The 26,365-nt window shown below is 40.4% G+C and overlaps 1 protein-coding gene across 2 annotated transcripts in view; it reads left to right on the top strand.

The window, feature by feature from the left end:
- MPP3 (MAGUK p55 scaffold protein 3) overlaps positions 1-26,365 on the top strand; it is a 1,051,423-nt gene that overhangs the window by 602,670 nt on the left and 422,388 nt on the right. For both annotated transcript variants that reach the window (XM_044055336.1, XM_044055335.1), the window contains exon 9: positions 10,737-10,811. In XM_044055336.1, coding sequence (XP_043911271.1) covers positions 10,737-10,811 — 75 coding nt within the window. The remainder of the gene's footprint in view (positions 1-10,736; positions 10,812-26,365) is intronic.

Below are 26,365 nucleotides of genomic sequence, written 5' to 3'. Positions count from 1 at the left end.
CTGCCCAAATCAGCTTTCTTGGGACCTTGTCATATGCTTTCTCCAAGTCTAGGAATGCCCAGTTTGATTATTTCCTCATCTCTAGCTTCTTCCCCATGATCTGTCCCTCTGCAAGCAGCTGGTTGATTGTGCTCAATTCCCATCTAACTTACTACTAATTTGCATATGTCAGTCACCCTGTCCAGCACCTTCATGCAGTGTGAAAGGAGTTTGATACATCAGTGCTGCCCACGATTGCGAATGTCCCCTTTGTTCTGGTATAATGGCACTTGAATGCTTATTCTCCTGTCATGTGGAATTGTGGGATATGCGTTTCTCTCCATACTGCTATGAGTACCATCTGGAGCCAGTTCTTCCCCGAGTCAACCAACATCTTGATTATATCTGCTGTGACTCATCCGAGCCTGCTGCTTTCCCCCACTCATTCTCCTTACTGTTCTTCTTACTTCTTTTAGGGTGGGCTCTTTTCCCTCTTTCAACATAGGCTGTGTCTGGGGCAGTACAGCTTCTGTGGGGTTTTCTTCATTCAGAAACTGCTGGAAGTACTTCTTCCATCTGTCGTCGGTCTTCTGCGGACTGGAGAGCAGGTTATTGCTGGCATTCCTTATGAACTGTGTCTGGCTATTGTCTTCTTCATCTTTCTGTCTTTGCCTTGCAGTCTGATGGATTACTCTGAAAGCAAACCCAGAAATGTATTTAGTTTTACAGATGGGGAGGGGTCAGGAGCCATACTGCACAGAAGTTATGTGATGCAAGTGTTTCTGTTGTTCCGTTGTATGAGTAAGACCTTCTACCTTTCATCGATCTCAGCTTCCTTCTCTCCATAGCTCATTGCCCTCACACAATATGACTATACAAACCATTCATACCCTTTATTCATTTCTATAGTTCTTGTCCACTTAGACTTTTTTATGAATAACTAAACCACCTTAATTATAGAAATTAATTTTAAATCATTTTAGCTGCACAGTGTAGTTAGCTAAAATCTGTCTTCATTATGGAAATCAAGCAAATACTATTCAATGGAAAAAGCATCTTTTTATTTTAATAAACTTTTTAAAACTAGAGAGTTGCAATGTTCAGGCATTTTTATTGTATATATATATATATATTTTATGTATGTTAGACTGTCTTGTTTTAAATGCAATAGGATACATGTTGTTTATAATTTTGGGGTGACATAGTGGTACAAGAGTTAACATGCTAGACTCACATAGCTTGGTTATCCAGTTCATTTCCTTGCCTGAGTGCTGTATGGATTTTGTATGCCTTCCTTGTGTCCATGAATTTCCCTGAATAGTTCAGTCTCTTCCTACTTCCTAAAGACATTCCATAGTGAATTAGTAATATTCCATATTATCTGGAAGTCTACTTATAGAGAATATGTGTGCATGTGTGTGTGTGTGTGTGTGTGTGTGTGTGTATATGCACGTGTGCGCCTTTCTGTCTGTCTGTTTGCCTCTATCCTAAAATGGACTGGAGGCCTATGGTTGGGTCCTCTGCCTCGCATACAATATATGTGGAGATAGGTTTTGTCTCCCCAGGTCACTTGTTTTTATCAAAAAAAAAAAAACTTTATTCCTTTGAATCATGGCAGAAAATAATGGATCTATGTCAATCTACCCATGAATTTACTGGGGTATCTGGGTAGGCTTAAAATGTTCCATAAGGGCAGTTAGCTTAGTACTAATATGAACCTATGAACCTGTAAGATAGCAGTTCAGAAAGTCCATCATTCTCTACCTCATTTACGATTATTACTGTTGGCTGCTTGCTACTTATTCGTATATTTACATTTGTTTCACTGAAGCCTCATAGAGAGAATTTGCAAATGTATTAAGCACACAGTTAAACATAATTAGTTATATGTGTAAGACAGTCATTATTATTTACATAGCTGACCATAAGCTTTAGCTAAGCTAATAAAAAAAAGTAATGTCTTTTGGCTTTTCCCATTTAGGGGTTGCCACAGCGGAACTCCAGTCCTCTAATGATTGGCAGTGGATTTTTATGGTGCCGATTTGCCAGCCCGACGCCCAACCTTCAAAGAAGGCATACCCATTCACGCACGCACCTACCTGCATGTCTTTAAACGTCACTCGACCGTGGGGAGGACATGCAGACTCCGCACAGGAGGCGCTCCAGACGAGAATAGAACGGGAGAAACTCTTGCTGTGAGGCGGCAACACTAACCGCTGGACCACCACAGCCTTCTTTAGCTAAGCTAATACAGTTCACATTTATTTACTATCAGACAAATCATTGACAGGAAATGCACAAATTTAATACAAATGTAGTTATTTAGAAGTAACACTATTGTTGATAAGCAAAAAAAAAATGAAAAAGATGTCTGCATAGTAAATTCAGACAAAAACTGATGTTTGATAAAAATGCAGTAAAATTAAAATAAAGAATGTTCATTATATAAATGTCCATTCTGTTTGAATACACAAGGCAAGAAATCTGGAAGTGCTGTTTAAAACTGATGATGCATTTCCCTTCAATACATAAATAGTTTTAAGGATAATATTTAAACTTATCTGTGGATGCTTTTGTTATTTTTGTTGTGTGTTGTACTAATCTGTATTTCTGAATAAAAATATATACGCCATTCTGTGTAGTCTGAGGGCTTTCTGAGAGAAGGAGGTTTTGGAATCAATTGGAAAGAGAAGCTGGTTCAAGCTGAAATGCTTTTAACTTATAATACATTTTGTTCTGATGAAACATTGGTACAATTAGTACAGGCAAACAATGCTTGTAGACTCCTGTTTGGAAAAAATAATTGTAGTGGCAGACCACTGGAGAAAATGACAGTGTGCTATTCACTGATAGGTTGATACAGCAAGAGGTTTCCATGGCAACATGTTAAGGTTGGTCAACTGCTTTTGCTTTTGTTTCAGTATATTTGCTCGTATACTGTTTTATAATGCATAATTCATCATAAGCAAATGCCCTTTTCCTCCCTAGGATACTTTCTAAGGTAAGATGGCCCTCTGTAACATCTGCACTGTCAGAACACTTTTGCTTTTCTCGGTGCCAGTAGTATTTTATACATGTGTAGCTAAACATATGTTGTGTTACACTACGGATACTGAGATTTTTACTCATCATATGCGTACTGATGTTAGGACAGCACTATAGATCTGAGGTCACAGGGCAAGAATCAACTTACACTTTACCAAGAACTTTATGTAAGTTACCATGCGGAAACGACAGCTGAATTATTGAGAGCTTTCCTTATAACGTTCAAGACATTATAAATCCTGAAATCATTTGTACTGTTTATCTGTGTTAGCTGTGCATAATTAAACAAGGGCATTCTGTTACAGTAAATGGAAGAACAAACCCAGACTGTGCATATGCTTTGCTGCATGCAGCCTAGTAGCAGTGTCCAGTTCATTGTCTGGCATTTCTCCCATGCTTATGTCTCTTACTGACTCATTTGCCCCCTCCACACATATGACAGAATCAGTGCACCAAGGAGTTCTGCCGTTATACCTTAGGGTTGGCAGCATTTTCTTTGAAAATGCTTATATATCACATTTTCCTATCCTGCCACATATGGGTATACATAACCAAGTCTGTAGGCAGTTTAAGGTGCAAACTCCTCTTTCCCCGTACTTCTCCAAGAACCTGCTGCATTTCTTCCGGTCCTTAGCAGGGGTGCTGTATCAGCAGACATGAAGATTACAGTCTCTCACTTACAGTGGAAGGAAGCTGACCAAGTCTGCTAAATTCTCTCTCTCTCACCGAACGTCCTCTGCCCACTGACTTAATTCTGGTAATCAGCATTACAGGTAAAAACTATGTTACCAATATAGCAGCATAATGTAGACATAAAGGCCCCCAAACATCCTTAAAAAAGGATTCCTTTAGCCTTTTTTAATATACTAACCAGTACCAGTGGTTGCAGTCACTTACTGTGACCTCATAAAAGGGCTTTTCTTATTAGTGGCTGCAGTGTTAATGCATTCAGTGCAGCAAAACAACAACTTTATGTCACTGCTGCAACACTGCAAGGCCATTATATAATGCAGTATAGTGATCTGAGTAGCATTCATTCATCTACCATATATAGGTTATTAAGCTTTGTGAACTTAGAAGAGACCAACAATTTATGTATGCATAGAGGTCTCAAGCCATAGACACTACATGACGTTTTGAAAGAAAATATGAAAAACAAAACAAAAAAATACCAGCACTGTTTGTCCAGTGTGGTGAAGACGTAAGCAGAAAACACAATAAGTTAACACAAGAAGTTAATTCATGTTCAGAGAAATCTTAAGAAACATACTATGTCAGTAAACATCTTGTGACATGAGGTGTGACTAAAAATAATGACAGCTATATGACAGTCTCTAGTGTCTGGTTTGGAAATGAATACAATATGGGTTTCTACCAGGTACAGAGGTTCACATAAAGTAAGACAAGGAACTGGTATATAGATCAAATACAATAATTAAGCCCTTTGCAGCAGAACTAAGGTAATGCATTAGCAGACATTATAGGTAGTTGGCATCACGTAATACGCAATAAAATGTAGTTGACAGAAAGCTAAAGTCTGTATGTATTTCTGCATAGTAAGTAGCAATATAGTTTTAGTGGAGATGTAACCTGCATATTGGTGAAAAATAAGATCATGTTGATCACCTTAACATATTAAGTTATGATAGGGTAAAAGGAAAAGTGTATTACTACATCTGGATATGTTATGTTATATGGTATGGTGCAGTGTGGTATAGTATGATTTAGCATAGTATGGGATGGTACAACATGGGATAGGATAGTTTAGTGTAGTATGATGTAACATAGTATTGTATGGTATGGTATGATGTGGAATGTTATGGTATGGTATGGTATGGTATGGAATGGTATGGAGTGTTATGGTATGGTATGGAGTAGTATGGTATGGTATGGTATTGTGTGGAATGTTATGGTGTGGTATGGTATGGTATGGAATGGTATTGAGTGTTATGATATGGTATGGAATGTTATGGTGTGGAATGGTATGGTATGGAATGTTATGGTATGGTATGGTAGGGCATGGTATGGAATGTTATGATATGGTATGATATGGCACAAGATAGGATGAGTTTGGACAACATGGTATGGTATGACACAGAATTGTATGGTATGCAATGGTACAAGATGGGATGGTTTGTAAGGTATACTGTGGCATGGCATGACAAAGAATAGTGTGGTACACTATGGTACAATATAGTATGGTATGGAGTGATGTGATATGGTATGGTGTATTGTGGTATGATGTGATATGATATGGTATGGTATGATGTGACAGGGAATGGTATGATGTCTTATGGTATGGTATGGTGTGTTATGGTGTGATATGTTATGGTATGGTATAATACCATTCAGTATAGTACTAAGTGGCGTGGTATGTTACGGTATGGTACAAAATGGGATGAGTTTGATATTGTATGACACAGAATAGCATGGTATATGATGGTTCATTGTGGGATTGGGTGGAGTATTTAGTGAGATATTATTTGGCATAGCACAATATGGTATGATATGGTATGGTATAATATGGCAGTTTATGGCATGGGGCAGGATGGTATGGAGGGCGGTAAGCTGGAATGGGATTGGATGGTAGGGTAGAGTAGAATATCATAAGTGCAGTATGATGTGTTATGTTTTACTGTGGAGATAACTTATCCAGAGATAAAACAAGAGCTGTTTAATCCAGCTGGCAGAGAGTGCATTCAGAAACCCAGAGGAAAGGTTCACTGTTAAATCAAAATCTACTTTTATTGTATGCAGTTATTAAATTTGATAAAATTTGAAATGAAATAAGTTTTCCGATGCATACATGTCAGAAATATTTAGCTTATTTGATAATTGCACAAAAAATGAGAATAATAGGTATAACCTACAATAAATTAAAAATATTCAGTAAATGATGTACCTTCTTGCTCTAAATAACATGTCAGCCCTCCTTCAAAAGAAAGTGCTTCTTTCAAAAGTAAGATTTACTGTAGTCAACAAAAACAGTGAACATTTCTTATACATGGAAGGGGGATATACAGGGGAAGGAACTCATAGTAAACAGAAACATGCCTGTGTCTACAAATGAGTATTGTTAGACCAAAAGAAATACTGCGGAAACTATAAATATAAACAACTTCCAATCCCAGGATAACACTTCCATTTCTGATAGCATTCCTCATTGACCAGTATTATAAATTAAAAAGTTTATATTTATGGGATGGGAGGGGCCAAGAAAGATAAAACTACATATTCTGCAGTTTGCTTTCTGAATTTTACCAATCAATTTGTTTAGAAAGGTGGAAATACCTTTTGATGCTGGATGTGGTCCCACATACAAGACAATGATTCTCCGAATGGGGGCTAATGTGACATATGGAACACACTGGCTAATAGGTTTAACATGGAAGCTTATAGCAGGGGTAAAATGTGTGTTTTATAGATATTTCTTTTTCTACGCTGAACCATACTGTTTAACAATTTATAGATTGAACAGTTGTTGTTATTGTGTCTTTCGGCTTTTCCTGGTTAGGGGTCGCCACAGCGGAACTCCGGTCCGCTAATGATTGCCAGTAGATTTTCACGTACCGAGTTGCCGGCTCTGACGCACAACCTTCAACAAAGGTACGCCCCATTCACGCATGTCTCCACACAGAAGACGCTCTAGCTGAGAATCGAACACGACAACATCTTACTGTGAAGCGACAACGCTACCGCAGCATTACTGCTCAATATTATCTGTACTGCATTTTTGCAGAATAATCTTAATACTAAGCATCTAGCAGAGACTTGCAATATGGGCTATGGGTTTCTGTGAAGCAAATGAAGCAAAAGTGGAAATGATCTTCTGAAATGGGGTACCATTGGGAGATGCAGGTGATGGTTTTCCCAAATGACCATGAATGGGAACCAGCAGGATCAGTGAGAAGGGACAGTCATAAATAAAATAACATATTTATAATCTTTAATTATAACCTAATAATTGTAAGAAAGTGTAATAATAACATAATCACAATGATTTCAAAATAATAATTTTTTGCTCTGGTTCCCATCTGACCATCAAGTATCTTCCACAGGCATTCACTTGGCTTATTCACTCTCCCTGTGGCAAGGGTCAAGCAAACCAGGAGAGGTGCCATTATCTGTGGAGCAACCAGGGTTTTCTCTTTATGGCCCCAACACTTTGTGCATGTCTAGTGAGGGTTTCCCCTGCCAGACATGCAGTAGATGTAGTATCAGATGGTCACTCACTTTTGTGAGTGGCATATACTCACGGATGGCATCCACCTCCTAGAACGATCGCTGGTCTCCATTATGAAATTGATACACTTTTTTGACACAAACATGGACCCCACCCCTTCTGTTAGAGGTGAGTGGGCCCAAACCCTTCACTCCTCTCCCTGTGTAGCCAACTCTAGCAGATACCTGAGCCAGTAGTCAAACTTGCATTGCTGGGCTGGTAGTCAGAGGTCTATACCTGTATACAAACGGAGCTGTCATTGATCTCAGAATAATCTTAATGATTTAATTTGGGATTTCTGTGGATTTCCATCTTTAGTTATAACGTTTTATGTGTTCCCAATAACAGTGCAGTTAGGAGCTCTGCTGAAGGTTTAACTCAACCTCTGTGACAGTGGTGGTATAAAAGGAACAGCTCATGAATGATCTCTACTCTGCATGACTGAAGGGTTGATGACAGGGATTCATAAGGTTGGAAAAATAGTTGCAGATTTGGGCCAGACCTATAAATGTGGTGCCAAGTCTGAGTCTATGGTACAGAATGATGAAGCCTTGACTAAGATCACGAAGATGAGGGGGGTTCAGTTAGTGGCCCTGGCAATGATGGAGCCAGGCAGGGAGAAAGGAGGAGTGAAGGGATGTGGCCTGCTCACTATACCCCAGGGTAGTGTCACACGCACACAGGGGCACACTAGGTTTTGCAATTTCAATAATGGAGACCACCACTTATGCTTCAGGGGGAGCTGCTTATAGGGAACACTCCTTGCATGGAAGGAATGCCAGGTATGCATGCAGGCACTACTAGGGTTTAAAGCATGAAGTTCTTGAACAAACCCTGATAGCTGTCTGAAACTTAATCCCTCCTGATCGACCTTCACCCTGGTGGTGGGGAAAGAATGGAATGATCCACTGGAAGGAGGCTAATAATCAATAGATAGAGGGGACAAGAGCAAAAGAAAATGTGAAGTCAAGCCTCTTCACTCCTTTACGTGTGTTTCCAGATTTGATGGTATTTTTTGAGAACATCTTGGATGTTTTACAAGAGGTGAACAAATACTTATCAATGCGCTGCTGACCAGAATAAATAAATAAGTAAATCTTAAACATTTAGTACAAAGAATGGGTCTAGATTATTTCTTTCTTTCTTCTGCTCAAGGGATAGGGTGAATTACAGCATAGTATTCCAGAATGTTCATTGCAATTGCAACATGATTATTTGGGACTATCTGGACAGTGGTGTGAAGGCCAAGAGCTTGACATTTTGCATTTGGATGAAATGTGTGTTGAGTGATGTCACTGCAGTCAGAGTTTTACCCTTGCACAAAGCTAGAGCAACCTAAGAGTTATTTAAGTTTGGGAGGTTTATGCTATGAAGCCTCTGCATTGGGTGGAAGGCTTGTTGTCCAAAGAAAATGTGTTTTTGAAAGTCATATAAATTACATTTTAGTGATATTCATTTTTTATTTGATGCTTTATTTCTTTTTTAGCTGGTAAGTGATCTGGACCCTGGACCTTTTACAGCCACTACCCGAGTACAACGACTGTATGACTGGGAATTAGGTTGTCAGTCAGCACTGAAAAGGAAAGGAAAAAAGAAAACGTCGCTGTTCAAACATTGGCACTGATTCTGCAACTCTTCAATTGACTGGACATTGTTTAGTTCATTATTTTGTTGTTTGTTTGTATTTTGTACTGGGACTGATCCATGTTGGTCCCTTTTAACCATGATCTGACCAGTCATCAGTAAATGCACATAGTAATGCACTGCCCCTTCTGTCTGTGGTGAAACGGCTCTTTCTGTTTGAATATTATCTAAAACAGTACTGGTGTCCCAATTTACACACACACACACACACACACACACACACACACACACACACACACACACACACACACACACACATTTATTGCATTTGTGAGTGTGTCTACAAACACATCCTTCCACAACCTCTTTTTCCCAGTTTTGCACATGCGGTTCAGGTGTCACTTCAACAGTGATAATCATCTAGAGTTAAGGTTCACACAGCTGGTTGGCTAGCCCTGCCATGGTTATTCGTTCGTACCACTCACGCTCATCTATGGCCAATTGACCTACTGCATGTTTTTGAAATGTGGGAGGAAATTGGAGCACATGCACGCAAACACAGGGATGGCATGCATTTTTCACATGGAAGGCACCCCAGTTGAGAATCAAACCAGAGAACCTCTTCCTGTGAGGTAACAGTGCTATCCACTGCACCATTGTGCCACCCAATGTTCTCAGCCTTGCTTCCTTAATGAACCAGGTGGGTAAAAATAACTCTTAAAATGCTGAATCCTAAGGACTGGCACCACTTTTTCTACTTTAAAATCCAAATCTGTCAGTAGTTGTAGTGACATTGGTTCATCAAGTAGTGGGCTTCGTAATTTCATGAAATGCTTTACTGAATGACAAAATGCCTTTGATTTAGCTGAAGCCAGCAGGTGGGTATTCTTTCACCTAAAACAGACGTCATAATTGGTGTTAGGCACCCACAATACCCATGCCAGTGGGTGGCCCCCAATCATCCTTGACTGGATGGGGATCTTGCAAAAACTACCACCGGTTGGGGGAAAATGAGGAGAAAAAATATTCATTCTCCAATTGCACACTTTATCCAAAACAGGGTTGTGATAATGACTCTGTTAGGATAAAGCCAGTAATCAGTGGATGAACAGGAGTAAGGTAAGTACTAGAGATCAGCAGGTCAAAGAAATTATCTCAGTGCTTACGTGGGATTTTAAGAGGAGCAGATGTTCTTGATCTCCAGGGTGGTTGTCTCTTTCATGGATTTTTATAAATACTGGCAGTTCACTTAAAAAGTTAATAGAATAGCATGCTTTGCATCTACAGCCATTTTCTGAATAATAGCAAATGTGAAACTCTAATGTCTGGCGCTGTAATCCTGAGTTATTTACCAGTAAATCAAAAAAATTTCAAGAGAGAGGGTAAAAATATAAGGCAAAAATCAGGAACATTCTGTGACATCAGGGACAGTGACCGGTATTTATTATTCCTCAGTGAGGGGAATAAAAGCGATTTACCCCTGATGTTGTTTGATGGCTGTGATAGCATGTGTAATTCTATAATAATGATAGATAATTTATTATTTGTAACACAACTGTAAGGCTGAAAGCAGAGAACATCCATGAATAGAATGTATTTTATTGCATGTCCTTGAAAGTACATTACTGTAACTCAAAGCCAATTTTATATAAATAATAGCATATTCAAAATACAACTTAAATTGTAGTATGTGCAATGAAATGTTGACATAACACTACTGCAACTGTCTGTGCTTATAAGTGCCCAATATGTCTTTAGATTTTTTCATGCTGTTTTATTTTATGTGTTAGATTTTTTATGCTATTTTATTTTAGGTGTCAAAATATTTAAAACAAATATCAAGCACTACAACTATAAGCAACTTGATGCATGCCTCCAGTGAGTGACTGCTTTATTTTGTTTGCAGTGTCAGTCTCAAGGCTCAATCACTTTGAAGATTATCCCTGCTATAAAAGAGAAAAACCATGGAAAGGAGAGTAAGGTATGACTTCTGCTCTGGATACAATAATAAATTGCTAACTCCAAATCATGTAGCTTAAAATTATTTTCAAACTGACCACTAAATCTCACTATGCATATCTGAATCACAACATATCTTTTCAGCATTTTAATACAGTACTATAGTTTTCACAAAGTGTATACAATCAAGACCTCAGAGTACTTTTTCTCATTTGTGATATAAATACTACTTCATTACGTAGCTGTTTACACCCTTTGAAATAGAGTTACAACAAAATACTGTAATCACTGAAATGTGGGATGGTGTTTTAATGCACTATACATGTCCTCACATGAAAAGCCGTGGCCCGAGATGTCACTAAATGATTAGTGTGTCCAGTAAGCAATATTTACAATCAAAGCAGCAGTCTAGCTGTCTGTCCTGCAGTTAGTAAATGAAACGTGTCTTTAATAAAAGATAGACACAGATGTGTGTAGTAAAATATCCACAGCCATACACGTTATAATTTTCATTATTTGTCCTTTATTCATTTCAGAAATGATAATGACTAGATTTATACTACAACACAGACTTGGGTGATGTACTATTACCATTAACATATCTGAGTGCAGCATTTCTGCCGGGAATCCCTTTCAATTCCACTTCCCACAAGACAACCTTCCACAGTGTCACTGCTTTATTATTTCCACGTACCACAAGTTACCCTTCTGTAAGCCCATTCCATAAAAGTTTATTTTTCATGAGATCTCTTATACACAGCAGGTGACCCCGGCAGTCTATCAAGGAACCAAGTTGACCTGGTTCCCCCACAAACTTTCATAAACTTTGTTCTCCATGCCTGTTCTTTTGTCCAGAAGCTGAAATATTACCATCCCTTAAAACACATCAGAAGTTCTTCTCAAAAAACAGTAGAATTCCAGTATATAAATAATGTCTAAACCATGGCCTGCCAAATGCACTCCATTAGACCCATTAAGTAATTAATTCCTAATATTAAAGTCAGGATATTATATACAGCCGCTGTGGTACGGCGGTAGGATTGTTACCTCACAGCAAGAGGTTCTCCCGTTCGATTCTCGGCTGGGCTTGGGAGTGCCTTCTGTGTGGAGTCTGCATGTCCTCCCCGCGGTTGGGTAGTGTTCGAAAGACATGCGTGTGTAAATGGGCGTGCCTTCATTGAAGGTTGGGCGTTGAGCTGGCACCTTAGCGTTTCGTAAAAATCTACTGCCAGTCATTAGCGGACCGGAGTTCCGCTGTGGCGACCCCTTACCGGGAAGAGCCGAAAGACAAACAACATCAAAGTCAGGATATTGCATTAGAAATCCTTATTAGGTCCTGACAAATGTTCTCAGCAATTCATTCAAGATTTTTTGGCTCTTTGAACAGCTACTCTCTGTCTGACATGAAATCATTGCAGACATTATTTGCTGATTATTTTGCTGCTTGTGTATCTCTGCTACCTTTAAACTACAACAAAAAGAAAAAAAAAAAATCTTGCTTTTTTCCCACTTTCTGAAAGTTAAGAAAGTTCAGTTATAGATTTGCTGTTCTGAACTGTTTGGAAGTTTCTAGAAGGCCAGTGCTTGCTTGGGCTAAAGGGAAGTCTCTGTGTTCACCAGTGGGAGTGGTAAACACTTTACAGCCTGCCTGTCCCTGGAGGAGTGGTTACTACCTAGAAGCTGTAGTTTTATTGGCCATTTTGGGTCATTTCTAAACTCCTTGATCTCTCTCTCTTAAAACCTTACAACTCTCTTTTTGCGTGGTTTTGCGCACTGAGCAGTGTCGGGCAGCGCCGCCTAAACAGGTTTAAACTATTCCAGGCTCCACAAAGTCTGCTCTTCACTTTTTCCCTTAGAACTGTTCAAACTCTCAAAGTAATTACTCTATTCTCTTTCTAAAGCCCTGCACTTGCTCAGCTCTTATAAGGAAACACTAACTAACTAAAGCACTACACTCTCCTTGACTTCTCATAAGATTTAGGCTCCCGATTGGTCCTTCCTGATCAAGTGAAAAATCAGTTCCCTTCCCCTAATCTGATCAGTAAAAAAACAGTTCCCTATACTAATCTGGTATGTCCAAGGGTCAGTCTCCAGTCCAGCTGGTGAATCTGGGAATTTTGAGGCAATGTTACAATTGCCTTATGTACACAGACAACCCTCTCCTCCTTCCAACAAACTCTAATACATGTGAGAGATGCAGTTACACAGCCAAACTGGAGGCAGAGCTCTCTCAACCCAAGACTGGCACAGTCAGTCAGGAGGAAAAGGTAACCACCCGCACCACAAATCCAGTCTCACACAGACCTGTTGCATCTGCATACCCAACACATAAACACACAAAAACATACTCAGAGGCTCTAAATAAAAATCTGCCTAAACAGCAAAGACCTCCTAAGCAGATATCCAAGTAACAGCCACCCCTCAACAATATCCACGAATCACATATCTCACAAAATCAGTATGCCTCACAGTCACAGCCCTTGAAGCCAAACTACACACCAAATACACTTGTTATAGGGGACTCTATTGTTCGGCACACTGACGTCCCGCTCACCAGACTGAACAAGGAGAAGGTCACTGTAAGCTGCCTGTCAGGTGCCAGGATCTGCCACATAACGCAAGCACTCAGGTCACTCCAAAGCAAGTACAAGTATGACTCAGTCATTGTCCATGCTGGTGTGAATGACCTGAGACGTACCTCCCTGGACTACATGAAAAGAGACATAGAGGAGCTCTCTGACCATGTAGCCCAGGCTGGTATGACCCTGACCTTGAAGTAGCATATTGCCCTCACCAAGAATGATGCCTCAGTATAAAGACAAAGTGATCAGTTTCAACAATTGGCTAAAGTATTGGTGTCATACAAAGGGGATCCAGTGTCTGTCAGCCTGGAATGACATGCTCGACAAGCCACGTTGCTTCGCTAGGGACGGCTTGCACCTGTCACCCTTAGGCTTTTGTATACTGGCCAAGGCTCTTGCCACCCCCATAGTGCCTTTTTTAGGCAAGGCTCAAAGGACAAACCCACCTCCATAGACAACCCAAGGATAAAAAAACTACAAATGCTACTCAATGCCAGAAGTCTAAACCTCAAGATGCACGCAGTCGAGGCTCTCCTCAGCATGGAGAAAATCGATGTCTGTGCAGTAACAGAAACCTGGTTCAAGGCTCCTGAAAGCACCCCAGCACTGCCAGGTTATAACTCATACCATGCGTTTCGGCCCCAAAACTCGGACCGAAGCACAAAAGGAGGGGGAGTATCTATATTCATCAAAGATACCTACACCTCCAGGTTGGTGGCACTGCACGAAGCAATGGAAACCATCCTTGTGCAGCTAACAGCGGGCAAAACTGCCTTTCAGTTTGTAGCCTGCTACAGAACACCCTGCCTATTACAGGAACCCCACTTGGCATTCCTGAGAACACTGGAGAATATGAAGGTCTCTCCAAACACTATGTTATTGGGTGACTTCAACTACCCAAACATTGACTGGGAAAACTACTGAAGCCCAAACACCCTCGCCCAATGGTTCCTTGAATTTATAAACTCTAACGCAATGGAACAACTGGTCACCACTCCCACAAGAGGGAACAACATATTGGACCTGGTCATCACCAACATGGGGACTCTATGTTCCACACCAGAGGTAAACCCCTCATTGGTAAGATCAGACCATAAACAAATTTCCCTGGACATCCATATCCCGTCCCCACCCCCAGCCAAGGAAATCACTGTAAAGAATTTCTCAAAAGCCAACTTTGCACTTCTCAAGACTAAGATGGAATCCTTCAAAGCCCCTGGGCCAGAGGATAATACAACCCAATCCGCAGAATCCTTTACAAATGCATTCTATGAGCACCTGCAGGAATGCATGGATCGTGCTATCCCAAATAAAACCAAGCCTCACTCCTCCAAAAACAGGAGACCGGTCTGGTGGACCCTGGCCATAAATAAGCTATACAACAGAAGGAGGAAGCTACTACATGACAGAGCAAAATCCCAAAAAGGGAAGGCATCTCTGATCAGTATTATTAAGAAACTTCGTTCTCTCATAAAATCATCAAAGGCCAGTTTCGAAAGAAAAATTGCCCTAGACACTAAAGATAATCACAAGGCCTTCTTTAGTTATGTCAGGAACATGGGTGGAAACTCCCAGATATGCTCTGAATTGTTGCATAACGGTACAAAATATACCGAACCTACAGACATAGCCAACATCCTGGCAGACAGATTCAGCGCAAACTTCTCCCCCCCTCCCCCCCCCCAAAGGAACAAATGCCTATCCCAATTGAATGTAACCTCCCTGACATCACAGATGCACAGGTGAAAGCTGCCCTCTCCAAAGCAAAAAACACAGCATCTATGGGACCAGACGGTGTCCCAGGCTGTGTCTTACATGAGCTCCAAGAAGAACTGAACCCTCACATTAAGTCACTGTTCAAACTTAGCCTTACTACAGGATATGTACCCAAAGAATGGCATACAGCTACTGTGGTCCCACTCCACAAAGGTGGTGCCACAACGGCCCCTGAAACTATCGCACCATAAGCCTGACTAGTCTGGTCTGTAAAGCTATGGAGCGTATTATCATGGAACTCATAAACAAAGACATTGGAAACCCAGACACTGGACCCTACCCAATTCGGCTTTGTTAAGGGCAGATCTTGCCTCTTAAACCTAGTTGATTTCTTTGAAACAGTTACCAAAGTCATAGATGAGGGCAAGGTAGTCCACACAGCCTACCTGGATCTCGCAAAAGCCTTTGACGCAATACCCCACTTGGGCATCATAAATAAGCTTACCAGCTTAAATATCAACCCCTATATCACAAGATGGGTTGCAAACTGGCTCAGAGATAGAACCCACATGGTCAGAATCGCAGGTGCCATGTCCGAATCCAAACCAGTTACAAGTGGCGTCCCACAGGGCTCAGTTCTGGGACCTCTCTTGTTCGGTATATACTTCTCTGAGGTTCAGGCTAACACGGGGAGATTATGGCTGACAAAGTTCGCAGATGACTGCAAACTGGGGGCCATAATCGAATCTCCAGCTGACACAAGCATCCTCCAAAAGGGTCTCACAGAGACAGATGCTTGGTGCCAGAGCCACGGCCTCAAGCTAAATGCTAAAAGTGCATAGTTATCCCCTTTGGAAAAAACAAGGTGCCCACAAATTATTAAGTACGGAAGAAGTAATTAGAGATTTGGGGACAAACGTAGATAGTAATCTCTCCTTTGATAATCATGTTGCCAAAGTGGCTAGAAAGACCTTCTATATAGCCCACCTTATCACGAAATGGTTCACATCTAGATCAAGAGAGGTCATTGTGCTCCTCTACTCGTCACTCATCAGGCCCATAATTGAGTACAATACCCCTTTTGGGATGTACCTTACCCGACACCTGCAGCAACTGGAAAGACCCCAAAAGTACCTCACCAAGAGGATCATGGGCTACAAATAGATGTCCTATGCAGCTCGACTAAAGAAACTCCAGCTCTACTCAGTTGCTTACCGCCTACTCAGAGGCGATCTATGCCTGACGTACAAAGCCATGTCAAACCCAAAATTAATGGACATGCTCCACCTCAAAAAATCCAAGTCCCTTAGAGCTACACGATCCAGGGACCTAAACCTCAGCACAAAAATAAATAGGACATGCTGGAGGGACAGATTCATTTCCCAGAGGCTCCCCTCACTCTGGAATAGAATCCCAATTCATATTAGACATAGCCTCTCGCTGACCCTCTTCAAGCGAAATCTGGACGCGTGGATGGGAGATCGCAAATTCAACCCTGGGATCTCTTCTGTGTCCCTGCTAGACAGAGGCACAGTAAACTAATCTTAAAAGGGTACCTTCTGTGACCTACTTTAAAGAGGCACAGTAGGCTAATCTAATAGGGAGGTGGAAGCCAAATACACTCTGGCTAGGCTTATAAATGCCCTAGGGCAGATAGCCTAGTATCTACCTATGAACCTATGAACATTGAATTGCCTCAGACTAATCCAACTTAACTGAGACCGCTAATACTTGAACTGCATAATGATATTTTGAATCTCATCCTTAAGTGGCAGTAATGGATAAGCAGTTATATTACTACCATAATATGCAAAACATTAACATGTGGTGCTGAGAAGCATCGTTTTCTATTTTTTCCAACATGTGTACTATGACTTGACATCACTGCACACGGCTGATATCAAGCCACTAAATCTAAGCCTCTTCCTTTGGAAAAAAATCTAAACTCTCATATCTGTGTAGTAGGAACATTTGTCATTTACATGGTAAATGAAACAGTACTCCAATGTCCACACCTCCAGTACAGTTTTTATTATATTTGTTTGTTTCTTTGCTTGTTTTTTTATCCAGGTATGTGACCTACTCCTTTTTTGGATATAAACGGTTTTCAGGATATCAACAAGATCAAGGAAAAATACAAAATATACTGTGACAATTTATGATAGCCAGTCCTTTAACAGTTTTCGTATGCAAAGTGTTGCAGTAACAACTTTCCAGCCTCCAACCTTTTGAAACCGGCTGGCAGTAGCAAAGATTATTCTAACATTTTATTAAAAAACACTCCTACAAGGAGTAAATACACAATACAATTTCATGACCAAGTGCTGGACACCATTGCAGTTAATAATGCTAACAGGATTTTGGTAACTATTTGAAATGTTTGGACCTGCTAGACTGAGTTCTGAAATGCAGAAACTAAATGGCTGCAAAAATAGATTTACATATGCCACGTCCAAGATAACCCAAGTTTAAAGGAGAAAAGCAGTGTTCGACATTCACTTTTCTCCTGCATTTTCTATATGGAGCCCAGCATTTCACTTATACAAGCTCCCACCAAGACTGCTTAATTCCCATTTAGTCATCTCCCTGGTGACTTGACATGCTGTGCCAAAGATGCCACAGTATTGCAGTTGAAACAGCACATGTTTCTGTACCAAGTGCCTAAAGTGATTAATCCCCCTATAAAAAGAAAGAAGACAGAGAATCAAAGTTAACTTCACATAGCAAGTACCTAAAGTGATTAATCCCCCTATAAAAAGAAATAAGACAGAGAATCAAAGTTAACTTCACATAGCAAGTACCTAAAGTGATTAATCCCCCTATAAAAAGAAAGAAGACAGAGAATCAAAGTTAACTTCACATAGCAAGTACCTAAAGTGATTAATCCCCCTATAAAAGAAAGAAGACAGAGAATCAAAGTTAACTTCACTATAGCAAGTACCTAAAGTGATTAATCCCCTATAAAAAGAAATAAGACAGAGAATCAAAGTTAACTTCACATAGCAAGTACCTAAAGTGATTAATCCCCCTATAAAAAGAAAGAAGACAGAGAATCAAAGTTAACTTCACATAGCAAGTACCTAAAGTGATTAATCCCCCTATAAAAAGAAAGAAGACAGAGAATCAAAGTTAACTTCACATAGCAAGTACCTAAAGTGATTAATCCCCCTATAAAAAGAAATAAGACAGAGAATCAAAGTTAACTTCACATAGCAAGTACCTAAAGTGATTAATCCCCCTATAAAAAGAAAGAAGACAGAGAATCAAAGTTAACTTCACATAGGCCTGGAATGTACTGTGATTTAAATAAAATGCTTTACATTAAGCAGATGAACACCGCATGCTTTATTAACCTTACTGTCATTTCAATATCCTTAACTGGCTATTAATCAGACTAATGACTCCTGTTAGTTTGGGAAGTAGTTAAATGTCTTGCAACTGTTTCACCCATGCTCAGCTAATGCACAACGGAAGGAAATTCCTACACCAAGAGAGGAACAGCACAAGGTTTGTGTTCCTTTCTTTAGCTGTCCAGCAAACAAAACACAGAACCTACAGATAATTTTTAAAACCCATACTCGCTGATGCATCAGGAAACATTTAAAAGCCATACTCACTGCTGCATCAGGAAATGTTTAAAACCCATACTCACTGCTGCATCAGGAAATGTTTAAAGCCCATACTCACTGCTGCATCAGGAAACGTTTAAAACCCATACTCACTTATGCATCAGGAAATGTTTAAAGCCCATACTCACTGCTGCATCAGGAAACGTTTAAAACCCATACTCACTGCTGCATCAGGAAACTTTTAAAACCCATACTCATATCTGCATCAGGAAACGTTTAAAACCCATACTCACTGCTGCATCAGGAAACATTTAAAACCTATACTCACTGCTGCATCAGGAAACGTTTAAAACCCATACTCATATCTGCATCAGGAAACGTTTAAAACCCATACTCACTGCTGCATCAGGAAAGGTTTAAAGCCCATACTCACTGCTGCATCAGGAAGCGTTTAAAACCCATACTCACTGCTGCATCAGGAAATGTTTAAACCCCATACTCACTGCTGTATCAGGAAACGTTTAAAACCCATACTCACTGCTGCATCAGGAAACGTTTAAAACCCATACTCACTGCTGCATCAGGAAATGTTTAAAACCCATACTCACTGTTGCATCAGGAAATGTTTAAAACCCATACTCACTGCTGCATCAGGAAATGTTTAAAGCCCATACTCACTGCTGCATCAGGAAACGTTTAAAATCCATACTCATATCTGCATCAGGAAATGTTTAAAACCCATACTCACTGCTGCATCAGGAAAGGTTTAAAGCCCATACTCACTGCTGCATCAGGAAGCGTTTAAAACCCATACTCACTGCTGCATCAGGAAACGTTTAAACCCCATACTCACTGCTGCATCAGGAAACGTTTAAAACCCATACTCACTGCTGCATCATGAAACGTTTAAAACCTATACTCACTGCTGCATCAGGAAATGTTTAAAATCCATACTCACTGCTGCATCAGGAAACATTTAAAACCCATACTCACTGCTGCATCAGGAAACATTTAAAACCCATACTCACTGCTGTATCAGGAAACATTTAAAACCCATACTCACTGCTGCATCAGGAAACGTTTAAAACCCAAACTCACTGCTGTATCAGGAAACGTTTAAAACCCATACTCACTTCTGCATCAGGAAACATTTAAAACCCGTACTCACTGCTGCATCAGGAAACATTTAAAACCCATACTCACTGCTGCATCAGAAAACGTTTAAAACCCATATTCACTATTGCATCAGGAAACGTTTAAAATCCATAATCACTGCTGCATCAGGAAACATTTAAAACCCATACTCACTGCTGCATCAGGAAACATTTAAAACCCATACTCACTGCTGTGTCAGGAAACATTTAAAACCCATACTCACTGCTGCATAAGGAAATGTTTAAAGCCCATACTCACTGCTGCATCAGGAAACGTTTAAAACCCATACTCACTGCTGCATCAGGAAGCGTTTAAAACCAATACTCACTGCTGCATCAGGAAACGTTTAAAACCCATACTCACTGCTGCATCAGGAAACATTTAAAACCCATACTCACTGCTGCATCAGGAAACATTTAAAACCCATACTCACTGCTGTATCAGGAAACATTTAAAACCCATACTCACTGCTGCATCAGGAAATGTTTAACACCCATACTCACTGCTGTATCAGGAAACATTTAAAACCCTTACTCACTGCTGTATCAGGAAACATTTAAAAGCCATACTCACTGCTGCATCAGGAAACGTTTAAAACCCATACTCACTGATGTAACAAGAAATGTTTAAAACCCATACTCCCTGCTGCATCAGGAAATGTTTAAAACCCATACTCACTGCTGTATCAGGAAACGTTTAAAACCCATACTCACTGCTGCATCAGGAAATGTTTAAAACCCATACTCACTGCTGTATCAGGAAACATTTAAAAGCCATACTCACTGCTGCATCAGGAAACGTTTAAAACCCATACTCACTGCTGCATCAGGAACCATGTAAAATCCATACTCACTGCTGCATCAGGAAACGTTTGACATACCAACATTTCTACATTTCACAGCCAAGCTATAATATTGTTAAGCTCTTAGAAAGCACATCCCCAGGATTTTGCTTCATATACTGTGTTGCTGTCTAAATTTGTGAAGTGGTTATTCACATGTGGCTCCTTTTGGCACTAACCAGCAGATAAAAAGACACACTGTGAATAATACCCTGCAAACATGACTAAGCAATCGAGTTAAAAAAGCCTCACCATGGGTAAATACCCTGCAAGCAAGATTAAACAAACCAGTCACTGATTGAGTAAACCAGCAAATACCTGCATCTCCTTTAGTGTTCATTTATATACATTAATTGCACTGCAGTCTATGACCAAGTTTCCTTACCTTGTCCTTGGGCAATCTCACAACAAATACCTCTAGATGTGTGTCAGTAACAAAAAGGGAACAAAATGCAGTAGCAATAGCTCCTACTCTCATCACCTACAAATGCAACCCTCATGTCATAGAACACTACCTAATAGGCATGATATCCCTCTTAACCCTATCACTCTTTGCAGTCTACGAATAAAAAAACGTCTGGGTAATGAGTATGCCCTAACCATCAACATGGTTACCAGGTGCAAAAAACATTACTGACAATCTGAAGCCCTTGTAAGCCATGGCACAGTCCATAGGTGTACCATAAGTGTACACCTGTCTATGTAATATTTTTCCTCAGGGCTCCTCCCCATAAACATCTTTTGCTGATGATGAATAGGTACCAGCTTACAGGGTTCCCTTCTCTGCCTATATCACCATTGCTAATAAGTCATAAGAAGACATGTGTGCCCTAGGATGACTACAAAAGCTGCTTGTATACTGAGTAATAGAGTGGAGATTATCACAGAGAGAATGATTCTGCTAAACCTTGCATGGATTATACACCAACTAATAATGGCTAAAAGCTATAGCAGTCTGACTCCTCTGTTTTTGACTGTTTTTGAAATGCAGAGTACATCATGCCCAGTACATTTATGGCCTCAGTGGAAACCTGCTGTCTCTGTTCTACCCTATCGATAAACTTAATTGCCCAAAACAGTGATAGTATACCAGACATGAGTGTTTTTGGTTAAATCTGTTTCTGGCTCCTAAACATCTCAATGTGCTGCAACTACATTGTGGAATATGTCAAGCATAGCACTGTGAAAGATGGTGGCTGTGAAAACATATTACTGATGTTGGAAGGTTTAAGATATAAAATATAATTTACTAAGGGATTAGTTGATTATATAAAGAGGGGCATATTTATTGCAAAATAAATGTATTACTTAATTGTTAATGAAAATGACGTATACATTTCCATTGGTGAATTCTAGGCTAACTGCAGTGAGGAGCCATTTTAAGCCTAGCTGATTAATTGAGATCAGAATTAAACCCTGTACCTTGTGTCTATAAAGCAAAAACTTTAACCATTATACAAAACCTACCTTAGTAGGTATTTTGGTAACATATTTGAATATGTGGCTTTAACAAAAGTTAAAAAAATTAATGCAAACCCCAAAAATGGTGAGATTTTGAGGTACCAGAGGTTTGTAAGCTATGAATACAGTCTTTTTTCTACCTTTATGTTGCTCTGCTTACTTTGCGTCAGCTCTTTTTATATTAATTTTTTTCATCTTTGTGGATTGTGCAACACAGTAGCAGAATTTTGAGGTTGTTCACGAGTTGTTAAAACAGGAAAAACTAGCTTCGTAAAATCTTGGCTTCAGTGCAAAATTCAGTGAAAGGAATGAGAGACACTTATGAATGCTGACCTGCTTACAGTTTAACGTAGCAGCGAAGACATGCAATGTCTTCCAGCTTGAAGAAGCGACAGACTGCTACATGAAGAAATCAATCTTTTTGAAAAAAAATTTAAAAAGTATTTGCAGCATCTGAGAAACTGACTGCCAGTGACTTTGAAGAAGAGAAGAAAGATGCCCTTGTGGAGTGTTGGAAAAGCTTCTTGTTTAGTGTACTAAGGAATGGTTAGGGATCACGTAGGAAGTGACAGAACGGAACACTTTCTCAGATTCAGAAACATACCTAGCATAACCACAGATTGCCTCCCCATGTACAACTTGTACCATAACGCGGCTCAAAGCTCATTACCAATTAAGAAGGTAAAAACTTGCAGCCTTGGTTGCCACTAATTAGTAAACTAATCATGCTGGGAATATCACCTGTAGTCAAAGAGGAAGATCTGCAGCTGTGACTATGATTCAGACTAGAAAAAATCATGAGCACAGAGGAAGCACAGGCCTGAAGGAGTGCACGTGCACTGATGTAAGAAGATGGGAAAAGTAGCACAGCTCTTTAAAGGGGCCGCTGCAATGATTACATTTGTTTTTGACCATTAAAATGGGTGGAAATGTACAGGATAGTAAGAAAAATGGGGAGCAAGCAGAGGATAGTACTCAAGGGGAAGTGGAGAAGGTAAGAATGGGTGTGGGAAGAGGGAGGATACAACTTTTTGAGACAAGTGCCCATTTCTCTTTAATAAGGGAAGCTGGGGAAGAATGTAAGGGAAAGTGAAGATATGGTAACAGGTTGAGTGCCAGTAGCAGTGGCAAACATGCAAACATATAACAGACAAAGAATGACAGGGAAGTGCTGAGACATTGGGGTGAGGTAGGACAGTGGATTCCAGAGATATGTAAACAAAGAGAGGTCACTAATGATAACAAGGGTTGGACAACAAACAAGGGAGGGCATTGACACACAAGGAAAGGGAGCACCAGGATGGGATATGGGGGGTACAGTCTTCCCATACTGTGCTCCTTATGTAATACCCAGGGGGAGGTCAGACAGCACCCTTACCTGCTTTCCCACTAGGCTCTGCCTGAGGTGTTGATGTCAGGGGCTTGTAGTGATTCAGTTCCACCAGCCACAAAAGGAGACATTCCAGTTTGCTAATGCAGGCTTCCAGCTGCTGATCTGACATCTCACCCATCATCTCCATAATCTCCCTGCAAAGGACAATATCACTACCCTTGGCAGTACCACCAGAGGCAACAATGACACTCCCAACTGGTGAAGCATCACTAGGGGTTAGTGTGGTGCCCAAATGGCTGTTCCCCTCTGCAGGCACTGGGGGGGCACTGCAGGTTGGGGAAATGCAGGGGGATGACTGGGCCTTTTGAGGAATAGTAGACTTTGGCTGCCCCACTGGTACTGCTTTTTCCAGTACAAAATCAGAAAAAAATTAAAAGAAAACAGCATGCATAAAGTAATTTTAAAAAAAGGTCAGTGACAAAGGAAGAGACATTTATATAACATCGATACACTTAATCTATGAAATTTGATGTTATGAGGTAGTGCCATCTGTGCCAGGAAGAGTGGAGTAGTACATGTGTACATATGCCCACACAGCCAAGTGGAGTTTTGTTTAAAAAAAAGTTTATGTTATTTGATTATCTCTTTGATTTGTACAGATGCTGGTGTTAAAAATGTGTTTGTAACGTTACCTGTGTTAAAAATGATTTCTGACAGGAAAGATCTCTGACAAGAGGCATATCTCACACATCCACACAGACAAGCAATGTGAGATTTATTCAGTCATCCATTAGAGATGAGAGATAGACATCATCTGACTTTTGCTGTGGTAAGACACTCAGCACACATCAGCTTGCCTTGCTTTAGTGACTAATCAGGAAACAGTAATTCTTTAGTTAGACAGAGACATCTACCAATAATAGTTTAGTATTATTTTCTGTAACTGTGAGAAACTATCCAGTTGTATTATTTTTTATATCTCTGTGGTTGAAATTGTTGTTTACTGTAGTCAGTATTCCTTCTTTTCTGTCTTATTATTTATTATTAAATATTTTAATAACTTTTATTGTGTCTGGTCCTTTAGAGAATGCTTTTAACATCTTGAGAGTACTTATGGTTGTTTTGGTGACACTGTGGCCACTCCTGAAAGCCTTGCTGCTTTGGCCACACTCCACTGTTAGTATTAATATTAATTTTGTACAGCATAATTGGGCACCCTTTGTAAGAACCTTAAGGTAGCTGACCAGTGTCAGCTTAATTACCTCAGACCCTGCACAGAGGGGGCACAGCTAGTAAATCTGTTACAGCCTTTCCCATGTGTGTATGTGTGTGTGAAAACTTAAATATCCAAGTGTGTGTGTGTCAGCTACTGGGAACAGGGACATGGAGCTCCAAGGTAGTCAGTGTGGAGTTTTGATGTGGGCCTGGAGAGAGTAAGAGAGTCCAGCCCCAAATCTGGAGAGTGCTCCCTGTGTGCTCTTAAGGGAAATTGTGCCTGGTGCGGGAAGCTGCATCTAAAAATAGTGTGTGAATCCATCTTAGTCTTCTTAGTGACCATCCCTCACTGGAGTCAGTGGTGAGGATTGAGTCTATTGATTGCTGGCCCGGAGTAGGGATAACATCACATGTTGGAGGCAGCTGGGTGGGATATTAATTCAACTTCAGTAGCCAGTGGGCATTTGTCACTGAAGGTGACAAAGTAAACATACAGAATTTCATTTTCACAACAGTTTTATTTATTTTTCTTAGTTTAGTCAGGCAAAGCAGGCAAGGATATCAGCAGAGGATTATAGCAAGCTGACAAAGAATTAGTTGGCCAAGGTGGGCGAAGCCAAAGGACTGGTGCATGCCAACCTGACTAAAGAGGAAATGATTACAATCTTAGTCACAGCTGCAGCACGGACCAGCAACCCAGAAGACATCCAGTCTGCTGATGGGGATATGCAGTCTTCAGAAACAGGACAGTTCACCTTTTCCTCAGAGGACCTAAAATCCATCTGGAGTTGAAGAGACTTGAATTGGAGGCCAAATATTTTGAAATGGAATCAACAGAGAGACTACAGCATTTGGAGGCCGAAGAAAAGGAGAAACTTCAGCATTTGGAGGCTGAAGAAAATGAGAGACAAGTGACAAGTGGAGTACCTCAGGGTTCAATCCTGGGACCACTATTGTTTGGCATCTACTTCTCTGAAGTACAGGCCAACACTAAGGGACTCTGGCTAACAAAGTTCGCAGATGACAGCAAACTAGGAGCCATTACTGAATCCCAAATGATGTGGATACTCTACAAAAGGGCCTTACAGAAACAGATGCTTGGTGCCAGAGCCATGGGCTCAAGCTCAATGCCAAGAAATGTATAGTTATCTCCTTTGGGGAAAAAAACATGTATCCATGAATTACCATATAGGTGGCAGTACAATAAACACCGAAAGTGTGATAAGAGACTTAGGGACACAGGTGGGCAGTGGTCTCACCTTCGATAACCACATCGCCACAACAGTCAGGAAATCCTTCCATGTGGCACACCTCATCACTAAGGGCTTTGCATCCAGAAAAAAAGGAGGTCATTGTCCCACTGTACTCATTCCTCATTAGACCCATTATAGAATACAACGCCCAGTTTGGTATGTACCTCTCAAGACATCTGCAACAACTGAAAAGGCCGCAGAAATACCTCACTAAAAGAATCACAGGCCTAAAGCAGATGCCCTACGCTGACCGCCTTAAACAACTCCAGCTATACTCTGTCGCATATCGTCTACTCAGAGGCGATCTCTGCTTAACATACAAGGCCATGTCAAACCCAGAGCTGTTGGACATGCTACACTTAAAGAAATCCCAATCCCTCAGAGCCACATGCTCCAGGGATCTAAACCTTGTCATCACAATAAACAAAACATGCTGGAGGGATAGGTTCCT

The sequence above is a fragment of the Protopterus annectens genome, chromosome 13.part0 (genome assembly GCF_019279795.1).
Source record: "Protopterus annectens isolate FY-2018-M chromosome 13.part0, PAN1.0, whole genome shotgun sequence".
NCBI lineage: Eukaryota > Metazoa > Chordata > Ceratodontiformes > Protopteridae > Protopterus > Protopterus annectens.
The sequence above is the reverse complement of the archived record's forward strand: the minus strand, read 5'-3'. Positions and strand labels throughout refer to the sequence as shown.